The following is a 19,883-nucleotide window of genomic DNA, read 5'->3' on the forward strand; positions in this document are numbered from 1 at the left end:
TTTTTTTCATGCCAACATGCTGAACAGTAGAGCCCTGCTGAACACGGCAGACTTTGCTCCTGGGCAAATGCGTCCAGGGTCGGACTGCGAGCTTCATTTATTTGGTGTTCTATATCCTGCTCTCCCCATTCCCTTCTCAGGGTCAGACACTTTCCAAATGGGCTGTTAAAAAGCCTCACAGAGAATTGGTTAGTAAGAAAGTAGGGCCGGGAGCATGCAGAGAAAACCGAATCCCAAACCTTCGGCGACTTCTTCTTTTTCTCTTTAATATAGTCATCCTCGGATTCCGAAGCCTGTCGGAACTGCAGGGTCCCGGAGTTGATGTAAAACCCACCATACTTGGTCGTTAGAGAGGCCGGAACGAGCTCATCGTACTGGGGGTGAGAAGAAGAAGACTGCAGATTTATACCCCGCCCTTCTCTCTAAATCAGGGTCTCAGAGCGGCTTACAATCGCCTTTATCTTCTTCTCCCACAACAGACACCCTGTGAAGTGGGTGGGGCTGAGAGGGCTCTCACAGCAGCTGCCCTTTCAAGGACAACCTCTGCAAGACCCAAGGCTGACCCAAGGCCATTCCAGCAGCTGCAAGTGGAGGAATGGGGAATCAAACCCGGTTCTCCCAGATAAAAGTCCGCACACTTAACCTCTACACCAAACTGAAAGAGAGAGATGATGCTCTTGCAATGTTTCTCTGGGTGCAGAGGCTCAGCAAAACCAAAAGGACAGGCCCGAAATTGCTTGCAGCAAGGGGAGGGACGGTGGCTCAGTGGCAGAGCATCTGCTTGGGAAGCAGAAGGTCCCAGGTTCAATCCCTGGCATCTCCAAAAAAGGGTCCAGGCAAATAGGTGTGAAAAAACCTCAGCTTGAGACCCTGGAGAGCCGCTGCCAGTCTGAGAAGACAATACTGACTTTGATGGACCAAAGGTCTGATTCAGTATAAGGCAGCTTCATATGTTCATCAGTGAATGCCTGGTTCTTACACGTACGTTGCATTGTGCCACAAAGAACCTGAGCGATCCTTCTCTCGACTCTCCTAACAGGACCCCAGAGTCCCTGAGTTGAGTGCCGACCCTCACCCCATCCCTCTTCCAATTCTGCTGCAACAGCTCCTGTACCTATTTTTTTTACATCCAGGCACATGACTGTTGCAGTGCAAAGATAAAGAATGAGCTCTAAGCAAACGCTGAAATTTCCTTCCTGCAGGCGCTGGGTTCCACTAGCTTGTGGCAGGAGGCAAGCTGCAATTTCAGCCCGCCCAAAACCAAGGTCCAAGTAGATTCTGCACAGCAAACAAACTGACCGGAAAGCCAGTGGATGTCTCCCCTACCTGCAACTCCCACTGCTGCTAGAGCAGAGAGTCCCATCATTTGCACCAGGGCTTTTTTTTTGAGCCAGGAACACACAAGCACGCAGTTCTGGCTGGTTTGGCATCACAGGTGCGGCCTAATATACAAATGAGTTCCTGCCAGGCTTTTCTACAAAAAAAAAGTCCTGACTTGCACGGAGCGGGTGGGGGGATGAGCTTTGCTGTTGGAAGCCTGAGGCCCCCGCTCGCTACTCACGGCTTCGGAGTTGTCGATGAAGGAGTCGGATTCATCGTAGCCGTAGCCCATGTCGATTAGGTCCTGAATGCGGTCTTTCCTGCGCTTCTTCCCGCCCTGGAACGAGACAGGCCAGCCTTTAGTGGGTGCTGCGCAGAACAAAGCTAGAATTCACTCCACTGTTAAACGGGTTTCTACCTAGACCACGGAATGGTGCCCGAGACTGCTGCGTGTGCCCAAAATGGGAGTTCTGCAATAACATCACCCACCCAAACCTTTTCTGGCCTATCCCTCCGCTTCAAACGTGGAGCAGGAAGTTGATTTCAGTTTACAGAGTTACGTGCATTGTAATCTTTAGCACAATAACACTTTTCTTAGCCCAGTGAAGACAGGAAAAAGATGACGGAGGAGGAGACTGGATTTATACCCTGCCTTTCACTCCTTCCCTTCCTGCCCCCACAACAGACACGCTGTGAGGCAGGTGGGGCTGAGAGAGCTCCGAAAGAACAGCTCTTGAGAGGACGGTTCTGGGAGAACTGTGACTGACTCAAGGGTGCACATCTGGCTGCATGTAGAGAAGAAGCAGGGACTCAAACCCAGTTTTCCCAGATCAGAGTCCACGCACTTAACCACTACACCAAATTGGCTTTCAGGTTGTTACATGCGGGGCTCAGAAAAATTCTTCACAAGGAGCTTAGAAAGTTGTAACTCTGGTTAGAATACCTCCACAAACATTGAGTCAGATCCCAGGGCACTGCCCTCCTGCACCAACGCTGAGCCATCGTTCTCTCTATGCTAAACCAGGGCGCTGCGAACTATCCCAGAAGGTAGGACCAGAAACAATGGATTGAAATTAAATCAAAAGAGTTTCCGGCTAAACGTTAGGAAGAGCTTCCTGACAAAGCGGTTCCTCAGTGGAACAGGCTTCCTCGGGAGGTGGTGGGCTCTCCTTCCTTGGAGGTTTTGAAACAGAGGCTAGATGGCCACCTGATAGCAATGAGGATCCTGTGAATTTAGGGGGAGGTATTTGTGAGTTTAGAGCGGTTCCTCAGTGGAACAGGCTTCCTCCTCGGGAGGTGGTGGGCTCTCCTTCCTTGGAGGTTTTGAAACAAAGGCTAGATGGCCACCTGACAGCAATGAGGATCCTGTGAATTTAGGGGGAGGTATCTGTGAGTTTAGAGTGCTTCCTCAGTGGAACAGGCTTCCTTCTCGGGAGGTGGTGGGCTCTCCTTCCTTGGAGGTTTTTCAACAGAGGCTAGATGGCCACCTGGCAGCGATGCTGATCCTGTGAATTAGGCAGATCATGAGAAGGAGGGCAGGAAAGGGTCGCATCAGTACTTAGTGATCATGGCCCTTTCCAATTGCCACTTCCGGGCCAGGCAGCAATTTTCCTCCCAGCCAGTTTGGCCAAGGATTCTGGAGATTTTTACTATCTTCTGGGCATGGAACAGGGGTCACTGGGGATGTGTGGGGAAGCATTTGTTAAGCTCCTGTATTGTGCAGGGGGTTGGACAAGGTGATCCAGAACGTCCCTTCCAACTCTAGGATTGTATCTATCAGGCTAGAAGAAGCGTGGACCAGAGCAGGATAGAATGGGATTCAAATCCCAACTTAAGTCATGCTGCTAAACAGATCTTGGCTAAGATACTCCCTCTCAGGCTAACCTCACTCACAGGGTTAACGCAAGGACTGGAAAAGACACCACCTTGAGTATTATGCACCCCAAGCTCTTTGGGGAAATCGCTGCAAATGAACTTGTGAAGCTGCCTTACACCAGATCCTACCACTGCTCCAGCAAGAGAGTCTCGTCTATTCAGACAGGCTAGGGCCCTCCGGAGCCTAAAGCAGAGGTCTCTCACAACTCCTCCTACCTGGTCCTTTAAACTGAGGATTGAACCCGGGGCCTTCTGCAGGCTGAGCAGATGCTCCACCACTGAGCCATGGGGTCTCCTTCCCAGTGGCAAACCCCTCCTCTTGCAACACCATCACAGATGACGCCGCCGGAACTTTTTAAAGCAGAGGTCAGATTTTACGAGATGCCACCATCCACTCACATGGAGGCAATCAGCTACTGTTGCTAGCGAGGTAAGAAAGTCAGAAACAATATGGGATGGACAGTGGTTCAGCGGCAGAGCATCTGCTCGGCGTGCAGAAGATCCCAGGTTCTATCCCCAGCATCTCCAGTTTTAAAAGGGCCAGGCAGTAGCTGAGACCCTGGAGAGCTGCTGCCAGCCTGAGTAGACTAGACTGAGCTTCATGGACCGGGGATCTGATTCAGTGTAACGCAGCTTCACGTAGTCATGCGATATTTCCCTTGGTCATATGAGTGCTTCCAGAGAAGAAAGAACACATGTTCATAATGATGAAACGTCAGATACGAAGTAATGAAAAATAGAATATTGTTTTAAAAAGAAGTGAAAATTTAGAGTATATATAACTCCTATGCAATAAAGTAAGCTCTGTTTGGTAATTATAGCAGATAGAAAAAATGTAGCCAAAAATCATGTAACAGATAAGGCAGATGATCATGAACGATGGTCTATTTTTCATCCATGCTGATGTTTTTGTTCCTGAAAGATGGTTATGCATAAATGCAGTAATGTATACTGTGCATACGTATGTGCGTGTGGGTGTGCATATTCTTTGATTGATTTTCTCCAAGTAAAATATATTATATTTTATGAAAAAAAAAACAAATTAAAAAAATGATTTCCTTGCCTGACATCTCTCTGTGAAATGATCTGCTCTGCAAAACCATTAATGACAATCTGGAGACAGGATACGGACAAACCGAGAGGCAAGCAGTTGCCAACACAGCTGAAGGAATCGCTGCAAGCGGGTGTGACACACACACCACTTCCCCCCGCACCAAAATCATGATCTCAGCTGCCCTAACACATGGCGCTTGGTATGCGCCTACTAAGATACCACCATTAAGACACATGGAGTCTTTTTTTTATTGTTCAACAACAGTTATCAGGGGAACTTCAGGATGGAATCCTCCACTTGCAAAGTAGACATTTTAAAAGAAAAACACCAATCGTACGTATTTCTCTTCGAACTTCCTGGCCAGCGCCTCCACTCTGTGCCGCTCTCTTTCCTCATCGTTGAAGGGATCAGCAAGGTCTTTTTTCTGGGTGAGAGAACGGAAAGCGAATTAGAACAAAATTCATCTTGGTGCCACGCTGAGAAGCCAAATCCGGGTGGGCAGCTGTGTTGTGGTCTGAAGCAACGGAACGAAGCTAGAGTTCTGTAGCGCCTTTAAGACGAAGTTTTATTCAAGGTGTAGCTTTCAGGCGCACGCCCACTTCAGCGTATAAAAATGAAATGGAAGAAAACCATCGAACCGTTTCCCCTTAATTAAATCCCCCTTAATTCCAGTGACCTCTACACAAGTTAAGTGACCTCTACACTTAACTTGTCATTCCTGTTTTGTCTCAAAATACCTCCATCATGTTGTATGCTAATTTGCTGTTCCCTCTCTAAGTTTGAATGGTTTTCTTCTATCTCATTTCATCGGCAGAAGCATGCCTGCGCAGAAAAGGTCACATCTCTAATAAAACTTTGTTGTCTTAAAGGTGCCCCCGGACTCCAACATTACACCGAGAAGCCGTTCACAGGCTGAGAGACTCTGGGCTGCTCAAGGAATGAGCTCTTCTTCACATTCCAGATTTAATTAATCGCCTTTCTGAAGGGCTGGTTTAAACCTAAGGAATTTGCCTGCCTTCGCAAATGCAAGGCATGCCTTCGCTTTGGCAGCAGGTGGTCTCATCCGTTCAGTACTATACACCAGGACAGCCTTATGAGACTTATCCTTGCGCTGCTCGGCCCCTGAGAACTTCCCACTGCAGCATGACATAACTGGCGTGGGTTGGAGCTCGAGCATTAAGGCCCCTCACTCTGATCCTGCCCCACAAATTAGGTTCCAGGAAACAAGAACTAAAGAATTCTGTGTCTGAAATGATACCGAGACTGCCTCTTCCAGTATACTCCCCAGAGAGCCTTACGCTCCATGGATCAACAACTGCTGGTAATCTCTGGCTCCAGAGAAGTCCACTTAGCCTCGACTCGGGCCAGGGCATTCTCTGTCCACTTATTCAATTCATGTGTCTCACCTGACTGCACATCTCTAGATTATAAACCCAGAGGCTGGCTGGGCTCGTTAAGCGAGGCACTCCAAACCAAGTAGTAATAATAAAGCTCTCTTGGGAATTCCAGTTTAGCAGCAAACACCAACCTAGCTCCCACAGGTCTCCAATTCTGGCCCCAGCTTTAAAACTAACACGAGAGCGTAGAGGCAACGGCTGGTCTTTCTGATGGGTACTCTTGAGAATGGCAGAGCTGTGATGTGGAGCACACAAGGACACGTTGAATGAATTCACGTCTGAAAACAGAACTAAGCAGCGCTGCTACCAGCCTGACCAAACGGGGAACAGCAAGGATAGCTGCTGGAAGTGGGGGTGAAGAAATGGAAATGAAAGGAAAGAGCTGCTAGGGAAATAAGCCAGAAGAAATACCAGAGCTGCAGGGAAGGAAATTCTAACGGAAGCCCAGATGGAGCTGTGTGGGAAAGAAGGTGCAAGAGGAACAGGCTTCAAATTAGCAAATGGAATATGCATGTGCATCAGAACAGGAACGCTCAGCCCTGGGAGTGAAGAAGCCAGGGCTCCGTCTCAGAAATCAGCTAGGAAGCCTTTGGGTACAAGAAAGTCAAGACGCATCCAGGTCCAATCAAACCCTGGTTGACCATATGTCCGGTGTCAGAAAGGGTCAAGGTGGGCAAGAGGGAGGGAGAAAACTGGGGCACATGGATCTTGTCCCACCTGAATTCTCACATACCTTTTCTCCCGCAGAACTGGTTTTCCCTTTTCCGCGTGTATTCTTCAGCAGCTCGGGGTAAAAGAATTCCGGGCAACGCTTGTGATCCGGCTCAAAAAGGGTGAGGGCGATGCGGACCGCTGCAGCCGCCGGTTCGGGTTCCTGGGGGGGCTCCGCTCCTGCAAGGTCCTCCCGGCGAGTTTTCTTCAGCAGGGTGGTGCTCAGAGGGCCCGGCAGAGAGGTGAGCTGAACCCGGTGGGGCTCCGTCATGGCTACACCGACGTCACGGCTGCTCTCACGGCATGGCCATCCGCCTAACCAACAGCTGCGCAGACGCGTAGTCCTGAAGAGCTCACCATTAAGCACGCAGGCGGATTTCAAATGCAGCGATCAACGCAGGCGCTAGATCCCTTCTTTTATTTTAAAAACACAAGGACCCCTGATTTTGTTGAAGAGCAAGAATCCCATAGCACGCTCTTGAACGTTACGGCCTTAATGCAGTACGGGAAACCGAGCAAACAGGGAAAGAAACAAAACCCGAACAACTGTCTGGATAGAGTGGCTTTTATAGAGCTGGTTCCTGTGTGACCTTGGGCGCAAAGGTCAGTCTGGGTAACGTCAACTTGCCTTAGAGCACTTCCCATACCGGGGCTCAGCATGGTGTAAAGGACCTGGAACGCATTGGTTCAGGCCGTCCACTAGGCACAGATGCATGGCTTTTTGCATTCAAATTATTCCAGTTCACTGCCCGGAGGCCGCAGGTCTCGAAATGTCCTTCCAAAGGAGCTCCTTCATGTTTTTACCTAGGAAAGAAAACCAGATAATTCCAGCCACTGAAAAGCAGTACAAAGCACCACCATCCCTCACCACCACCATCCAAACACAGACTATGGCTCTGTAGTCTTCCAGTTAACAAACCCTGATCTGCAAAAGTAGAAATAGTAACTGTGTATTTATGAAAAGCCGACACAGACAAGAATGGAACCTCCATGTTCAGGAGTAGTACATTTGCCATTATTAGTTGAAGAGGGGAAGCAACAAAAAAATTAATGCTGTTATTGTGGTGTTTTTGAGTACTGCCCAGTGCAGTTGGCCACAGGAATCTCTGGTCTTGATTTAGAAAAAGAAATCTTATCTATGTTGCTAGCGACGAACGATGCACAGGGCTGCTTTAATAACAGGCAGGCCTTTCATTTAAGAAATTTATATATCATTTAAACTGTGCATCACACCATGAGGAAACAGCTGAAATGCCGGAAGTTCCACTCTCTAGAGAAAAAGCCAAAAGGAATCTTTTACTCCTGTTAATAACAGAGATTTACGGCGCAGAATCCCACCCAGTCAAAATATTTGCAAGGGGGACTTTGCTCTGAACAAGGGTGCTCCGAATAAACAGAGCAAACACGAGGCCCCTTGTTTTTCCCAGGCATGGAAAACGAAAAAGGAGACAAACATCATACCTGGGAGAATACATTATCAGTATGCATCATTTCCTTAGGGTTACAGGCTTCAGCGCAATTAACCCCAATGGAACAAGACGAGAGCCAGGGCGTGGAAAGAAGGCGTTCACACCCACAAAAATACACCACAAAACCCTGCTCCAAGGCACTAACTTCAGACAACAGAAAACATTTCGAAGTGCTGCTGTGTGCAGTCAACAGACACAGGCTCCTATTCCAAGCACAAGGCCCAAAGCAGTCTTGGAAACCAATTGTAACAGAAAAACAGCAGTCATGGAACATCTAGACGTCCTACAGGTGCAAAGCCTTAGAGAAAAGAATTCGTGATGATAAACAGCTCAAAACTCTCTTCTATACTTGATCTGCGCTCACAATAGCAGATGGGGGAAACTACCTCACTGGGTTGTTGTGAGAATAAGGACCGATATAAAGCACACAAAAAATTTATAAATCCTATTAGTGAGAGGTTCCTTCCCCAACACCATTTCACAGCAAAGTCAGTCTGAAATCCATTGCCTAAGAAAGCTGCAGAGAGGAGGCATATTATAGCAGCTCAGAGTGAGACCAGAAAGCCACTCAAACCTAACGTCAGCCTTAAAATCTACCTGCCACACAGAAGTGAGGAATACTGACTCCCCAAGGCTGTGCCCTTTAAAAATGACCAACACATAACATGAAAAGAAACAATCTGAATGCTTGAATGGCACATACTGAAGGTATGAAAGTTTTTAAAAGTTGCCTCACTGGATCTGAACACTGGCCCAACATTTTCTTTCAGCCCGAAATCTCTGGGAGTTTAGAAGCAAGATATTAATCCAGTGGTCTCTCCTGTTGTGTGCCCCATGCAGTGCAGAGAGATAGACCTCTTTTTAAAATGGAAGCTCAATTCAGCTATTTCTCTCTTCCAGTTTCAGTTTTCTCTCTCAGTCTCCAACTACAGCCTTCGTTGATGCTAGTTCATCCCCTTCACATTGCTTTAATTGCAGCCCTCTTCTGAAAAAAATTAACTAGCTTGAGAACTTTGGTGTTAAAGGCAGGAGTAATATACAGAAAGCAGCAAATAATCACAAAGACTCTTCCCCCACAAACGCACTCTGTAAGAATGTGAAATGAATTCTTATCATCTCAGAACCCAGTCTCGCTAACAAAACTCAGTAAAGCAGCCTATCCTCAACTGTGATCACCACAATGCTGTCCAAAAAAGTCTTTACTTTTTCATATTCTACTAACAGGATTTCTATCCTGCCCAACCCGCCAGGACAGGCTCACATCACAATCCTTCCCAATACTACTCACTGATACTTATAGGTACAACATTTCTGCACAAGAGAAGATCCATTAAAGGCTGATGAAAAAGAACACACCATTGAACTCCTGCCCGGCTGCCCTAAGGACCTGGTATACTACTTCTACAACTGGAGGCTCCACTGAAGGGTTTCCAGGTCTCTCCTGGCCACCGATGCTGGGGGAGGGGAGGGTTCCCATATCCAAGTTGGGAAACTCTGGGAGAATTGGAGCTGGACAAGAGCTCAGTGGGTTCCAGTGCCAAAGAGTCTACACTCCAAAGCAGGGATGGTCTAACTTGCTTAATGTAAGTGCCCCATAGAAAAAACATCAGATATTTGAGAGACGCAAGACACGAATGCTCAGATGTTTGAGAGCCACAAGACAAGGAAGGAAGGAGAGGTGAAAAGAACGCAACTTTAATTTTAAATGCATTCTTCAAACCGCCGCTGGCTCGGCTTGGAGAAACGATCCGAAGAGAGAAATGCCTTCTCCAAGCTGGCCAATAGGGCGGTGGAGGCTTCGAGAGCCATGCAACATGTATGAAAGAGGCACACGTGGCTCCCAAGCCACAGTTTGGCCACCCCTGCTCCAAAGCATCCGTTTCCTCCAGGGCAACTGATCTCCATAGTCTGGAGATGAGCTGCGATTCTGGGGGATCTCCAGGTCCCACCTAGAGGCTGGCTCTACCCCCCCATTGGCTCAGACACAGTGCTCCTGTACACTGAGGCTCCATGAAACCAAGTCAGGTCTTTCATCTCCATATACCCTAATTATTCTTAATGGCTTGAAGCAGGGGTGGCCGAACTGCGGCTCATGCGCCACATGTGGCTCTTCCACACACATTGTGCGCCTCTTGTAGCCCCCACCGCCCCATCAGCCGGCTTGGAGAAGGCATTTGTCTCTTTAAATCACTTCTCCAAGCCAAACCAGCCAGCAGCAGCTTGGAGAACACCTTTAAAGTTGCTTTCTTTTTACCTCTCCTCCCCCCAAAATCTATTTTCCTTCCTTCCCTCCCTCAAACATCTGGCCGACTGGGAGAAGGCATTTGTCTCTTTAAATCACTTCTCCAAGCCAAACCAACTGGCAGCCTGCAGGATGCGCTTGAAGTTAAAGTTGCTTTCTTTCCACCTCTCCATCCCCATCTCTCTTCCTTCCTTCTCTCAAACATCTGACGTTTCTTCTATGTGGATCTTGTGTTAAGCAAGTTTGACCTCCCCTGGCTTAAAGTCTTCCACCCCACCGCCCTACAAACCATGCAAGAGAAGACAAAGTCAGAGGACCCTATCCGATGTTTGCTGTCTCGTGCGAGGGAAGGGAATAAGGTTGCCAAGTTCAATTACAGAAGTATCTGGGGACTTTCGGGGTGGAGCCAGGAGCAAAGTTGCGACACTCACAACTGAACTCCAAAGGGAGTTCTGGCCATCACATTTCAAGAGCCATCACATTTCAAGAGACCGCACACCTTTTAAATGCCTTCCCTCCATTGGAAATAATGAAGGATAGGGGCACCTTCTTTGGGGGCTCATAGAATTGGACCCCCAGGTCCAATCCTTTTGGAATTTGGAGAGTGCTTTGAGGAGAAGCACTGGATGCTATGCTGCAAATTCGGTGCATCTACCTCAAAAAAAACTGCCTCCCCAAAACCCAAGATACCCGCAGATCAATTCTCCATTGTACCCTATGGGAGTGACATTTCCCTCCCCTCCCCCCACTTTCTGATGCCCCTGAAGCAGAGGGAAGGTCTCCAACCCGGAGGATCCCCTGCTCCCACCTGGGGATTAGCAACTCTAGAAGGGAACTGGAGACGGGGTTTGAGGGGGGTAGAACAGAGCCGGTGTGTTTGCGCCCAGCAGGCCCCGCCGTTGCCCCTGGTTACGAAGGAGGCACCCAGCAGTGCCTTCGGGGGAGGATTGTCCCTCCTGCCGCCCCCTACCCGAGCCCAGGCCGCCACTCACCCAGCCGTTGGTTTTCCCCTCCACAGAGCCGGCTCGCTTCCCGCCAACACTCGGGCGCTGACCGACAGCCGCCGAGTCCGAGTCTCCCTTTTTCTCTTTCTCGCGCTCCCCCGTCACGTGAAGGGGGACAAATGGGAGGGAAAAAACCCGGACGCGGTTGGCGCGCGACGGAGCCCGGCCCTGATCACGTGACGATGACGACGGAAGCCGCGAAGAGCCGCCGCGGCTTTTTCACGTGACGGGGGTCGACGAATCCGGCGCGGCGTCTCGTCGGCTTCATTGCCTCCTAGGGAAGAAAGCGGCGGGGGGGGGGGAGGAGGTAACAGAATCTTATTTTTCAGGGGAAAAGTCGTTAACGTCTTGAGGCACCGTTAAAAAAGCCAACCAACCAACCCCCGTTGGCGCGACGGCCTCCCCAGCGCGAGGGCATTCGCTTGACGGAGCGCGCCGCGTCACGTGCTGCCAGCGGCCGGCCAATCGGCGCGCTCGCTCGCGCTTCTCTCCCACGTGCCGAGGGACGGTCCAATCAACGCGCGCGCTCCCTTCCTCCCTTTTCCCCCTCCTTCACAGCAAAACGAGCGTAGTAGAGCCGCGGGGCGTGGGGTCACGTGCCCCCAAGAGGCGGAGCGACGAGTGGCCCTGTCCAATAGATGCGCCCCGTCGTTCTCTCTCCCTCTCCCTCTCTCACCTTCCTTTCTGTCACGGTAGCTGAGGCGAAGGGAGGGGAGGGGGAGAGAGAGGAAGGTGGTGCGCGCGCGCAGTCCGGCAGCCAGCGCGAGGGCCGCGCCTCCCGGTAGCCTTTGCGCCTGAGGAGGAGCAGCAGCTGAGGGGAGCGAAGGGGGGGAGGGGCGTGGCGTGGCGGCGTCCGCAGCAGCAGCAACGGCGACGACGGTGCCGGCAGGCTCGGGGAAAATGGCGGCGGCGACGACGGCTGCTGCTGCTCCTCCTGCCGCGCCTCCTGTTCCTGTCAACCTGCGGCTGGGGGACCTGGTGTGGTGAGTCGGGGGGGGGGGCGAGGCCTAGTTGCGGGGGAAGGGCGGCGCCGCCCTCGCTCCCTCTTGGAGCTGCCCTGAGGGGGGCGGGCCTGAGAAGCCTGCGGGGAGGAGAAGCAGGCCCTGGCTCGGCGGGGGGAGGGCTCACTTCCAAGGCCTGTGGGATTTAGGGACCTCAAAAAGAAGGCAGTCGACTTCTAAGCGGTATGGCCGCCCTTACTGAATTCCACGGGGACAGATCTAGGCGGGCAGCCGCGTTGGGCTAAAGCAGGAGTGGCCCGACTTGCATAACGTTTAGAGTCACGTAGAATTAAACGGCAGATGCTTGAGAGCCGCGAAACACGAACGTCGGAGGGAGGGAGGGAGATGGTAGAGCTGCCCTGAGGGGGCCGGGCCTGAGAAACCACCAGGCAGCCGGGGGAGGCGAAGGTCGGAGGAGAAGCAGGCCCTGGTTGGGAGGGGGGGGGGGCTTGGTGGTGGGAGGCGACCCCAGTCAGTGGTGGGCAGAGGGCTGATTTCAAAGGGAAGTGGGGAGGGGGGGGGTTGGAAGAGGCCTGTGAAATTTAGGGAAGGGGGGGGGAACCTTTAAAAAGGAGGTAACCGACTTTTAAACAATATGGTCGCCCTTATTGAATTACGTGGGGATAGATCAAGGGTGGCCAAACTTGCTTAACACAAGAGCCACACAGAATAAACATCAGATGTTTGAGAGTCACAGGATGTTTGAGAGGTTTAAGGGAGGGAAGGAAGGGAAATAGATTTGTTGGGAGGGGGGAGGAGAGGTGAAAAGAAAGCAACTTTAAAGGTGTTCTCCAAACTGCTGCTGGCAGGTTCGGCTTGGAGAAGGGATTTAAAGAGACAAATGCCTTCTCCAAGCTGGCTGATGGGGTGGTGGGGGCTTCGGGAGCCGTACAGTATGTGTTGGAAAGATCTAGGTGCACAGTCATGCTGGTCTAAAGCAGGGGTGGCCAAACTTGCATAATGTAAGATTCACATAGAATAAACGGCAGATGCTTGAGAACCACAAAACATGAACGTCAGCGGGGGATGATAGATAGATGTGCAAAGAAAGCAACTTTAAGTTTAAATGCATTCTCCAAGCTGGCCAACAGGTTGATGGGGGCTTCTAGAGCCACATGTGGCTCCCAAGCCACAGTTTGGCCACCCCTGCCCTGAAGCAGTAGAACAAAGTAGGAATCCAGTAGCACCTTGAAGACCAACAAAGTTTTATTCGGAATGTAAGTTTTTGTATGCATGCAGACTTCATGGAATGGGATATAGTGAGCGGAGCTACATATAGCTGGTGGTCGATGGTTTAGAATGTAAAGTGGTACATTGGATTCTGATTTTGGAAATCAGCCCCTCTGCCCACCACTGACTGGGGTCGCCTCCCACCACCAAGCACTTTACATTCTAAACCACTGCCCACCAGCTATACGTAGCTCTGCTCACTGTACCCCATTCCTTGTCTGAAGAAGTCTGCATGCACATGAAAGCTTACATTCTGAATAAAACTTGATTGGTCATAAAGGTGTTGCTGGATTCCTACTTTGAATTACATGGGGTCGGTAAAGGTCCAAGTTGTGTTTATCCTATATGTTTATCGCAACTATAAACCTGATACTTCACTCTGTTTTGTTTTTTAACCTATTTAGAAGTTTTCTATTTTGGGTTGATTTTTCTCCAAGGCTGATATATTTGTTTGGAGTTTGTTACTATTGTATTCGGTTGTATTAAATAATGATTAAAAAGGAGGTAACCAGATAAGGAGAGGCTGCATCTGTTTTCATGAACTGAGAGTCTTAGGGCATCTCTTCTAAACGTGATAACAAGGTGTTTTGTTGTTATTCCAACTTAAGTTTTTATGGAGTGGAGTTTGAGCTCTTTTGCAGAAGCTGTAGTTGATCATTCCAGGCAGAGCAGTAGTGGATTATTATTTTATTCTTCTTTTTTTTCTTGTCTCCTCTTCACCTGCAATGAAAATCAACTTGAAGACATTTGCAGGCTTTTTCCATTCCGGAGTCAGCTTTTGTCGACTGGATCAGATGGAGATCTGCCTCCTCCTGCTGAGGGAACAAGCTGAAGTCAGCAAAAGCTTCTTCTAAAGCTTTTTATGTTAATATATAGGGTCACCTTAAGTTGGAAGTGACTTAGTGGCACTTAGCACACGTGCACAGTGATTTTTGTGTGTGTTACAATTAATCAAGGTGATGTGATCTTCTTATGCGTTTGTGTGTGTTCTAGTGCTGGCTGTTGTGGACTTAAGCCCACTCCATCAAATAACATGGATTGGATTTACATCAGCTAAATCCATGGAAGTTTACATTAGAATAAAAAAGCTTGAGTGGCATTAGTTTTTTTAGCCCAGAACATTAAAACTTGAGCAGTAGCCAGCTGTGGAGGGTTTAGGCAAGGCGCTTCTCAAGCATCAAAGAAACCGCTACTGACTTTACACAGTGGCTTTGCTGTTTAGATTGCCACAGATTGACCCAAACCTCACTTTTTGAGTTTATTCCAAAAATGGCTAATGTTAATGTGAGAATGGAACTGTGAGCAGGACTCAGAATGGCTTAGCTGTTGATTTCCTTTTAAGTCAACTATAACTTGAGCGCAAGACAGGTTTTCTAAGCTACTAAAACAGATAAGCTTTATAAGGTATTCTTTTATGTGTCTATTGATGTCTATCTAGAGAACAAATTGTGATTCCAGTTGCACCTTTAAGACCAAGAAAGTTTAATTCTGGGTATAAGTTGAAGACGCCTGAAGAAGTGAGGAGCCACTCATGAAAGTTCATACCTTGCCACAGATATTTTTTTGGTCTTTTTTGGTGCTACTGGACTCTTGCTCGTTTCTGTTGCTACTGACAGACTAACACTGCTACCCATTTGGACTTTCAAGATTGTCTTCTGTTTGCTGTGAGCATCAGTGAGTACTCAATATAGATTCGTGACACTTAAAGTGATGAGTATGAAGATTATGCCTAGCTGTTTGAAATCTTGATTTTTTTTTAATAACTCTTGAGTCAGTTGTCACCCGTGTTGAGCATGTGATGAGAGGCAACCAGTCTAGCTGAGGCCTCACAAGGCAACTATAGTTAGTTATAAGACTGTCCACTAGGTCTTTTATAGTCTCTTATTTCTCATGGTCTTGTGTTTTAGGCTGCTAATACAATTTCTTGACAGGTTGGATGTTATAATACAAGGCACCATCTTTCGGTCGGTTGCATCTGGGAAGCACGTGTTATCTGGTTTGCCAAAGTTTGCTATTTGTCCGTTGCCCTGTCATCTCTTGTTAACAGCAGCACTTTTATTTTGCAGCAGGACATCCTCCAGTGCAATACAAATTCCACAAGTGGTGGAAGAGTTGCACAGTTTCCTGCCCTGAGTTCTTATGTGAATCCAGTGTAGTGTGGCAGCCAGTGTGTAGTAGAAATCTTCGCCTCCTTGTGTTTCTGTGAGATAAGTTATCCAGAACGCTTTAGGTAAACAATGGTAACAGCTAATCGCTTTTATTATGTCTGACAGTAGGGTGATCAGTCTAGGAATAAGCATCACAATGGCACCTTCTGATAAGAGACGCCCAGTTTTTATCTGTGAGTGTCCTCTGGTTGCAAACTGTAAAGACAGGATTAATTATTTTAAAAGGGTTGTCTGCTTGCTGCAGGATGGAATTTCTTTAACAGGCAGGGTTTATGGCTGCAACTGACGAAAGCCACACGCTGTTTCCTTGCCCTGTTTTTAAATACTCAAGTATAGCCATGAAGCTGTGGCGGGAGCTACAAGAAGTGGGCACCACCTGGTCTGCAGCCTTCTTCTCTCCCACCTCAACTTTGTGCTGCAGATAGCCATTGAAATGGGACTTTGAGTTATTCGGCCAGAAAGCTTTGCTTTACATTCTCCAGTGCTGCTTTCTATGTAGTGTGGGTCTTGGTTTGCCTTAACTGAAGTATTTCTTGGCTGTGAGTAGCTTCTTAATTGGGCCTGAGAAGTCACTTAAAAGTTGTTTTCGTTCAAGCGCAGGCCCACTGGCCATTAAGCAGCAAATTACCTCGGAGGCCAGAGTTCATTGCTGAAGACAGGACCTGCTGCTTTCCTGCCTCCCACGATTGCTGTAGCAGTTCATAGCTGTGTTTTTCAAGAAAGGTCACAGAATGTTAGAACTACTGAAGATGAGTTTGACTTGAGGAGGAGACCATGAGCTCTGGGAGTTGGGTGTCAGCAGCTGAGTATATATCTCCTGTTGGGTGAGTCTGTCATCTTTTGCTTGCCTTTACGTATAGGTACAACTTTGGAAGCAATCCCGAGTTACATTTTGCTGTGTGGTCCTGTAGAATCAGGCCTCGGATTCAGCGGGAGCTCACAGAAGCGCAGCTCCTGAACCTTTCTGAGAGCTCCACCTCCTCCTTCCCACCTTGTCCATCAGATAGTAGGCGCTGGTGCATAACTATCCCTGGATGAGTTCCACCACCTATTTTTCTACAAAACGACCCCTGTGTAGAATAGTCGTTAATTTTACACGGTTAAGGAAGATAAATAGATAAATCCCTCCCGTGCAGGTTTGTGCATTTTTCAAGGGGACCATCTCTGCTCAGCCACTTCAGTAACCTGTGAAAATATAACCAGTCCTAGAACCCAAGAGGGGCTGTTAGATCTGCTTATTGAACAAGTATGCCTTGATGTGACTCAAGTGTGGAAGGTCTTACACTTCCCAGGCCAGCAAGTTGAAAAAAAAACATCAGCTTGGCACTCCAGAACTGTTGGCTTTGGTTTGAAGATACATTTTAGCCAAGTAACGCGTCTGGCCTTGATAGAGCTAATCCGGTCTGCTGAACCGAGCGGTCTGTTCCAACCAGTGGCTACATCCAGCCTTCAGTGCCTGGCTTTACCAGTGTGTGCTAGCAAGACTGATAGTCTGCTAAGTGTCTGGCAATCTTGTCGAAGTACTTCAGTATTTCACTATCACTGGCTCTTCAGTGATCAACGGGCAGATCTATCACTGGCGTTTCTGTTACTGAAGAAGTCTGAAATTTTTGCTGCTTTGCTCCTTGGTGTTAACCCACACTAATCCTTTTTCTGAGGCCTTTCGTTATGTCCACAGCTCACCATAGGATTGTCAGCATAGCATAGTGGTCTGTTGTTATCTAGAAGGGTGCTTCTCTACAAGAGACCTTAAGGGTTGTGATTGTGTTGACCTGAGGTCTGGCATCGTTCATCCTTTCTGTAGCTGATTGGTACATCTTTTGTTCATAAAATTCTCACAGCCAGGGACCCACGTAGTGACAGAGTACTGCTTCCATGGGAACCCTTGCACCAATTCGGCTCATACTAGCTGTTTTCCCCCACAGCACTTTCACACCAATTGTGTAGCATTCTCTGTTCCCAGAATGGGCACTCAGTGCTGGTTCCGAAGGCCCTGTCCGTTCTAGCTTTCAGATGTCGTTATTCTGTGAGTCCTTTTCTCTGAGGGCTTGGAACAGATTACAGATGGCTCTTTTTGCGTGTTGCAGATTGGTGTATTGCAGCCTGACAGCTTGCATTTTAGAGATGTTGGTTCCCCATGCAGACTGGATTTTACTGTGTGTTTTATTAAGTATTCTCAAGGACCGCCCTGAGCTTTGAAGGGGCAGGTATAAATCTCTTAATGTGTAAACGCAGGCAACTAGACTTGAGACCAGTCGCACCTTAGAGACTGACAAGATTTTTAGGATATGAGCTTTTATGAGTCAGAGCTCCCGTTGTCGGATTCTGTGCAACGTTTCTCATAGTCTAAAACTCAAGGTAAATAATCATGTCGCTTTTGTGTATGCCAATTTAATCTGCACTGAGATTTTTTTTTCAATGCCTTGGCGTTCTCTTTGGTTAAACTGTTGATTTAATGCAGCTTTATGTCAAGTGATCAGTACACTTCAGACTTTTCAGGGAGGCGATGAAGAGACTTAGAAGCAGCAAGCGCGATCCGGGCTCCAAGTAACACTTCAGTTGTTCCAGATGTATTGTTGGATAAATGAGGTTGTGGTCTGTCTGGAACTCAGTTGCAGAGCTGCCAGCTGAAAGGAATTCCTGTGAAACTGCAGGATGTCTAAGTGGTTTTCCCCTCCCCGGAGTCTGAATTCATGTTTGAAAGTCACATGGTTGTCTGGTTGCAGTTACACGTGTTTAGCTGCTATCTTTGTTGTGATTTCCAGACAATTGTAATAGGGGACTCAGACTTCTGTGTGCCTTTTCCCTCCCATACATGATGATGTTGTGGCCCTTATCTCCTAGGCAGATTCTTTTATTAGGGAACCTGTTCTATGTGAACCAGTCTGTAGATTGCTCGGGATTGCAAGGTTCCCAAGCCACCCGTATTAAGCTCAACAGGAAGACAACCACTTTAACTGGCTATTCATAAAGCGTGAAAAAAGCTTGTTTGATAAAGAAGGCCAGGAGTCCTTGGGTGGGTGGCTGTTCTTGTAGGTTCTGCTTCTAGGAGGCCCCCGGGCCTACAAAATATCTGCTGCCTTGGTTACCTGTGGCAAGTCTGACCACTTTCCAGCAACCCACTGTGACAAACACTGGGTTGGGGTGTGTGTGTGTATGTGTGTTCGTATTCTTATTCCCTGTAGTTTGTTTTGAGTACTCAAATGACAGGCATTGGGATGTGTGGGCAGGCTGCTTACTAAAAATACGCATGAGCCATAGTATTTTCCCCAGACACATTTGCATGATTTCTTGAAGCTCCAGGAGGCCCCTGCACCCAGGACAACCTTGGGGAGACCCCACTTCAGCCATGTTAATTCAGCATCCTGAACCTCCACTCTCTCTCAGTTAAATAGTTCGTGGTTTTCTTGTCTAGAGGAAGAACGTTGAAGAGCCAATGCTCTTTTTTTGATAACCATTGGCTGACTTCTGGGTTTTTTTTCCCCTTAGGGGGAAGCTGGGCAGATATCCTCCTTGGCCTGGAAAGGTAAGTTTCCTTAAGTGCATACCTCTGTTAGTTTGTTGTGTTTGTCTTAGTAGTTTGGTTGGGGCAAATATTTCTGTTAATGGCTAATCCAGTGGTACTCCATGGCCTGCACTAAAAGAGCTACTTGATGACTGTTTGCCCTCTGCCCCACCCCAAACACATGATCATACATAACTATAATATAACCCCTTAAAGTCAGCAGTGTACTTTTGAGCATGTTGCATTGTTTGTCTCCACTGTTCCTGAACTGTAGCCAGCCTTCTGTGCCTTGCATGAGGGAGAGTGCTTGCAAGCCAGAGTTATGCCATGGAACCATGTGCAAGTGTTTTAAACTCTTGTTTGGCTAGATGTTGAAGAAGAAATACTTCACTTGGTTGAATATTTCTTTACTCTAGCTCTGTAGGGGAGAAGGGGTGGTTAGAATTTCTCTCCATGCTTGGTTTTCTAATCACAAGGAGTTTTGTTCTATGGGATAGCATTTCACAGTGGTATGCCACATTCTGCCGTCTCATTCAGCTGCACAAGTTGACCCAGCCTCATACACAGAACCCCTCTCTCTCTACAGCCTTGATATAACCATTGTAGGCAACCATTGTGGTGTCTTAAAAATGAAAGGTAGTTTACCACCCTCCAATCAACCTTGAATTGCTAGAAAACCCATGTGTGGCTGCTAGGGCACTGATAGCCAAGTTTCGGGAGACAACCCAAAACTTCACAACTTTAGATGGGCTCATGAAGGTACAAGAGTTTTGCATCTTAGACAAACTTACTGATTCCTTTTCTCAGATCCATACACAATGAAATTTGTGACTGTTTGGTTCCCCGTTCTGGAATATTTTGCATCAAAAGATTTTTGCATCAATATTGGAAACTGCTATATTATGAA

The 19,883-nt window shown here is 48.1% G+C and overlaps 2 protein-coding genes across 10 annotated transcripts in view; one reads left to right on the forward strand and one right to left on the reverse strand.

Moving 5' to 3' along the window:
• Window positions 1-11,346, reverse strand: part of UBN1 (ubinuclein 1) — a 31,112-nt gene extending 19,766 nt beyond the window's left edge. The window contains exons 1-5 of the mRNA XM_060260967.1: window positions 11,061-11,346; window positions 6,380-7,161; window positions 4,587-4,673; window positions 1,562-1,657; window positions 240-374 (exon numbers count right to left, since the gene is read on the reverse strand). Coding sequence (XP_060116950.1) covers window positions 240-374; window positions 1,562-1,657; window positions 4,587-4,673; window positions 6,380-6,628 — 567 coding nt within the window. The 5' untranslated portion in view covers window positions 6,629-7,161; window positions 11,061-11,346. The remainder of the gene's footprint in view (window positions 1-239; window positions 375-1,561; window positions 1,658-4,586; window positions 4,674-6,379; window positions 7,162-11,060) is intronic.
• A 457-nt stretch (window positions 11,347-11,803) lies between these two features.
• Window positions 11,804-19,883, forward strand: part of GLYR1 (glyoxylate reductase 1 homolog) — a 55,148-nt gene continuing 47,068 nt past the window's right edge. For 8 of the 9 annotated variants that reach the window (XM_060260969.1, XM_060260974.1, XM_060260971.1 and 5 more), the window contains exons 1-2: window positions 11,947-12,055; window positions 18,961-18,997. In XM_060260969.1, the coding sequence (XP_060116952.1) occupies window positions 11,973-12,055; window positions 18,961-18,997 (120 nt within the window). In that variant the 5' untranslated portion in view covers window positions 11,947-11,972. Of the gene's footprint in view, window positions 12,056-18,960; window positions 18,998-19,883 lie in introns of all 9 variants that reach the window. The other variant, XM_060260968.1, reaches the window with a different exon arrangement.

The sequence above is a fragment of the Heteronotia binoei genome, chromosome 20 (assembly GCF_032191835.1).
Source record: "Heteronotia binoei isolate CCM8104 ecotype False Entrance Well chromosome 20, APGP_CSIRO_Hbin_v1, whole genome shotgun sequence".
In the NCBI taxonomy this organism is placed as follows: domain Eukaryota; kingdom Metazoa; phylum Chordata; class Lepidosauria; order Squamata; family Gekkonidae; genus Heteronotia; species Heteronotia binoei.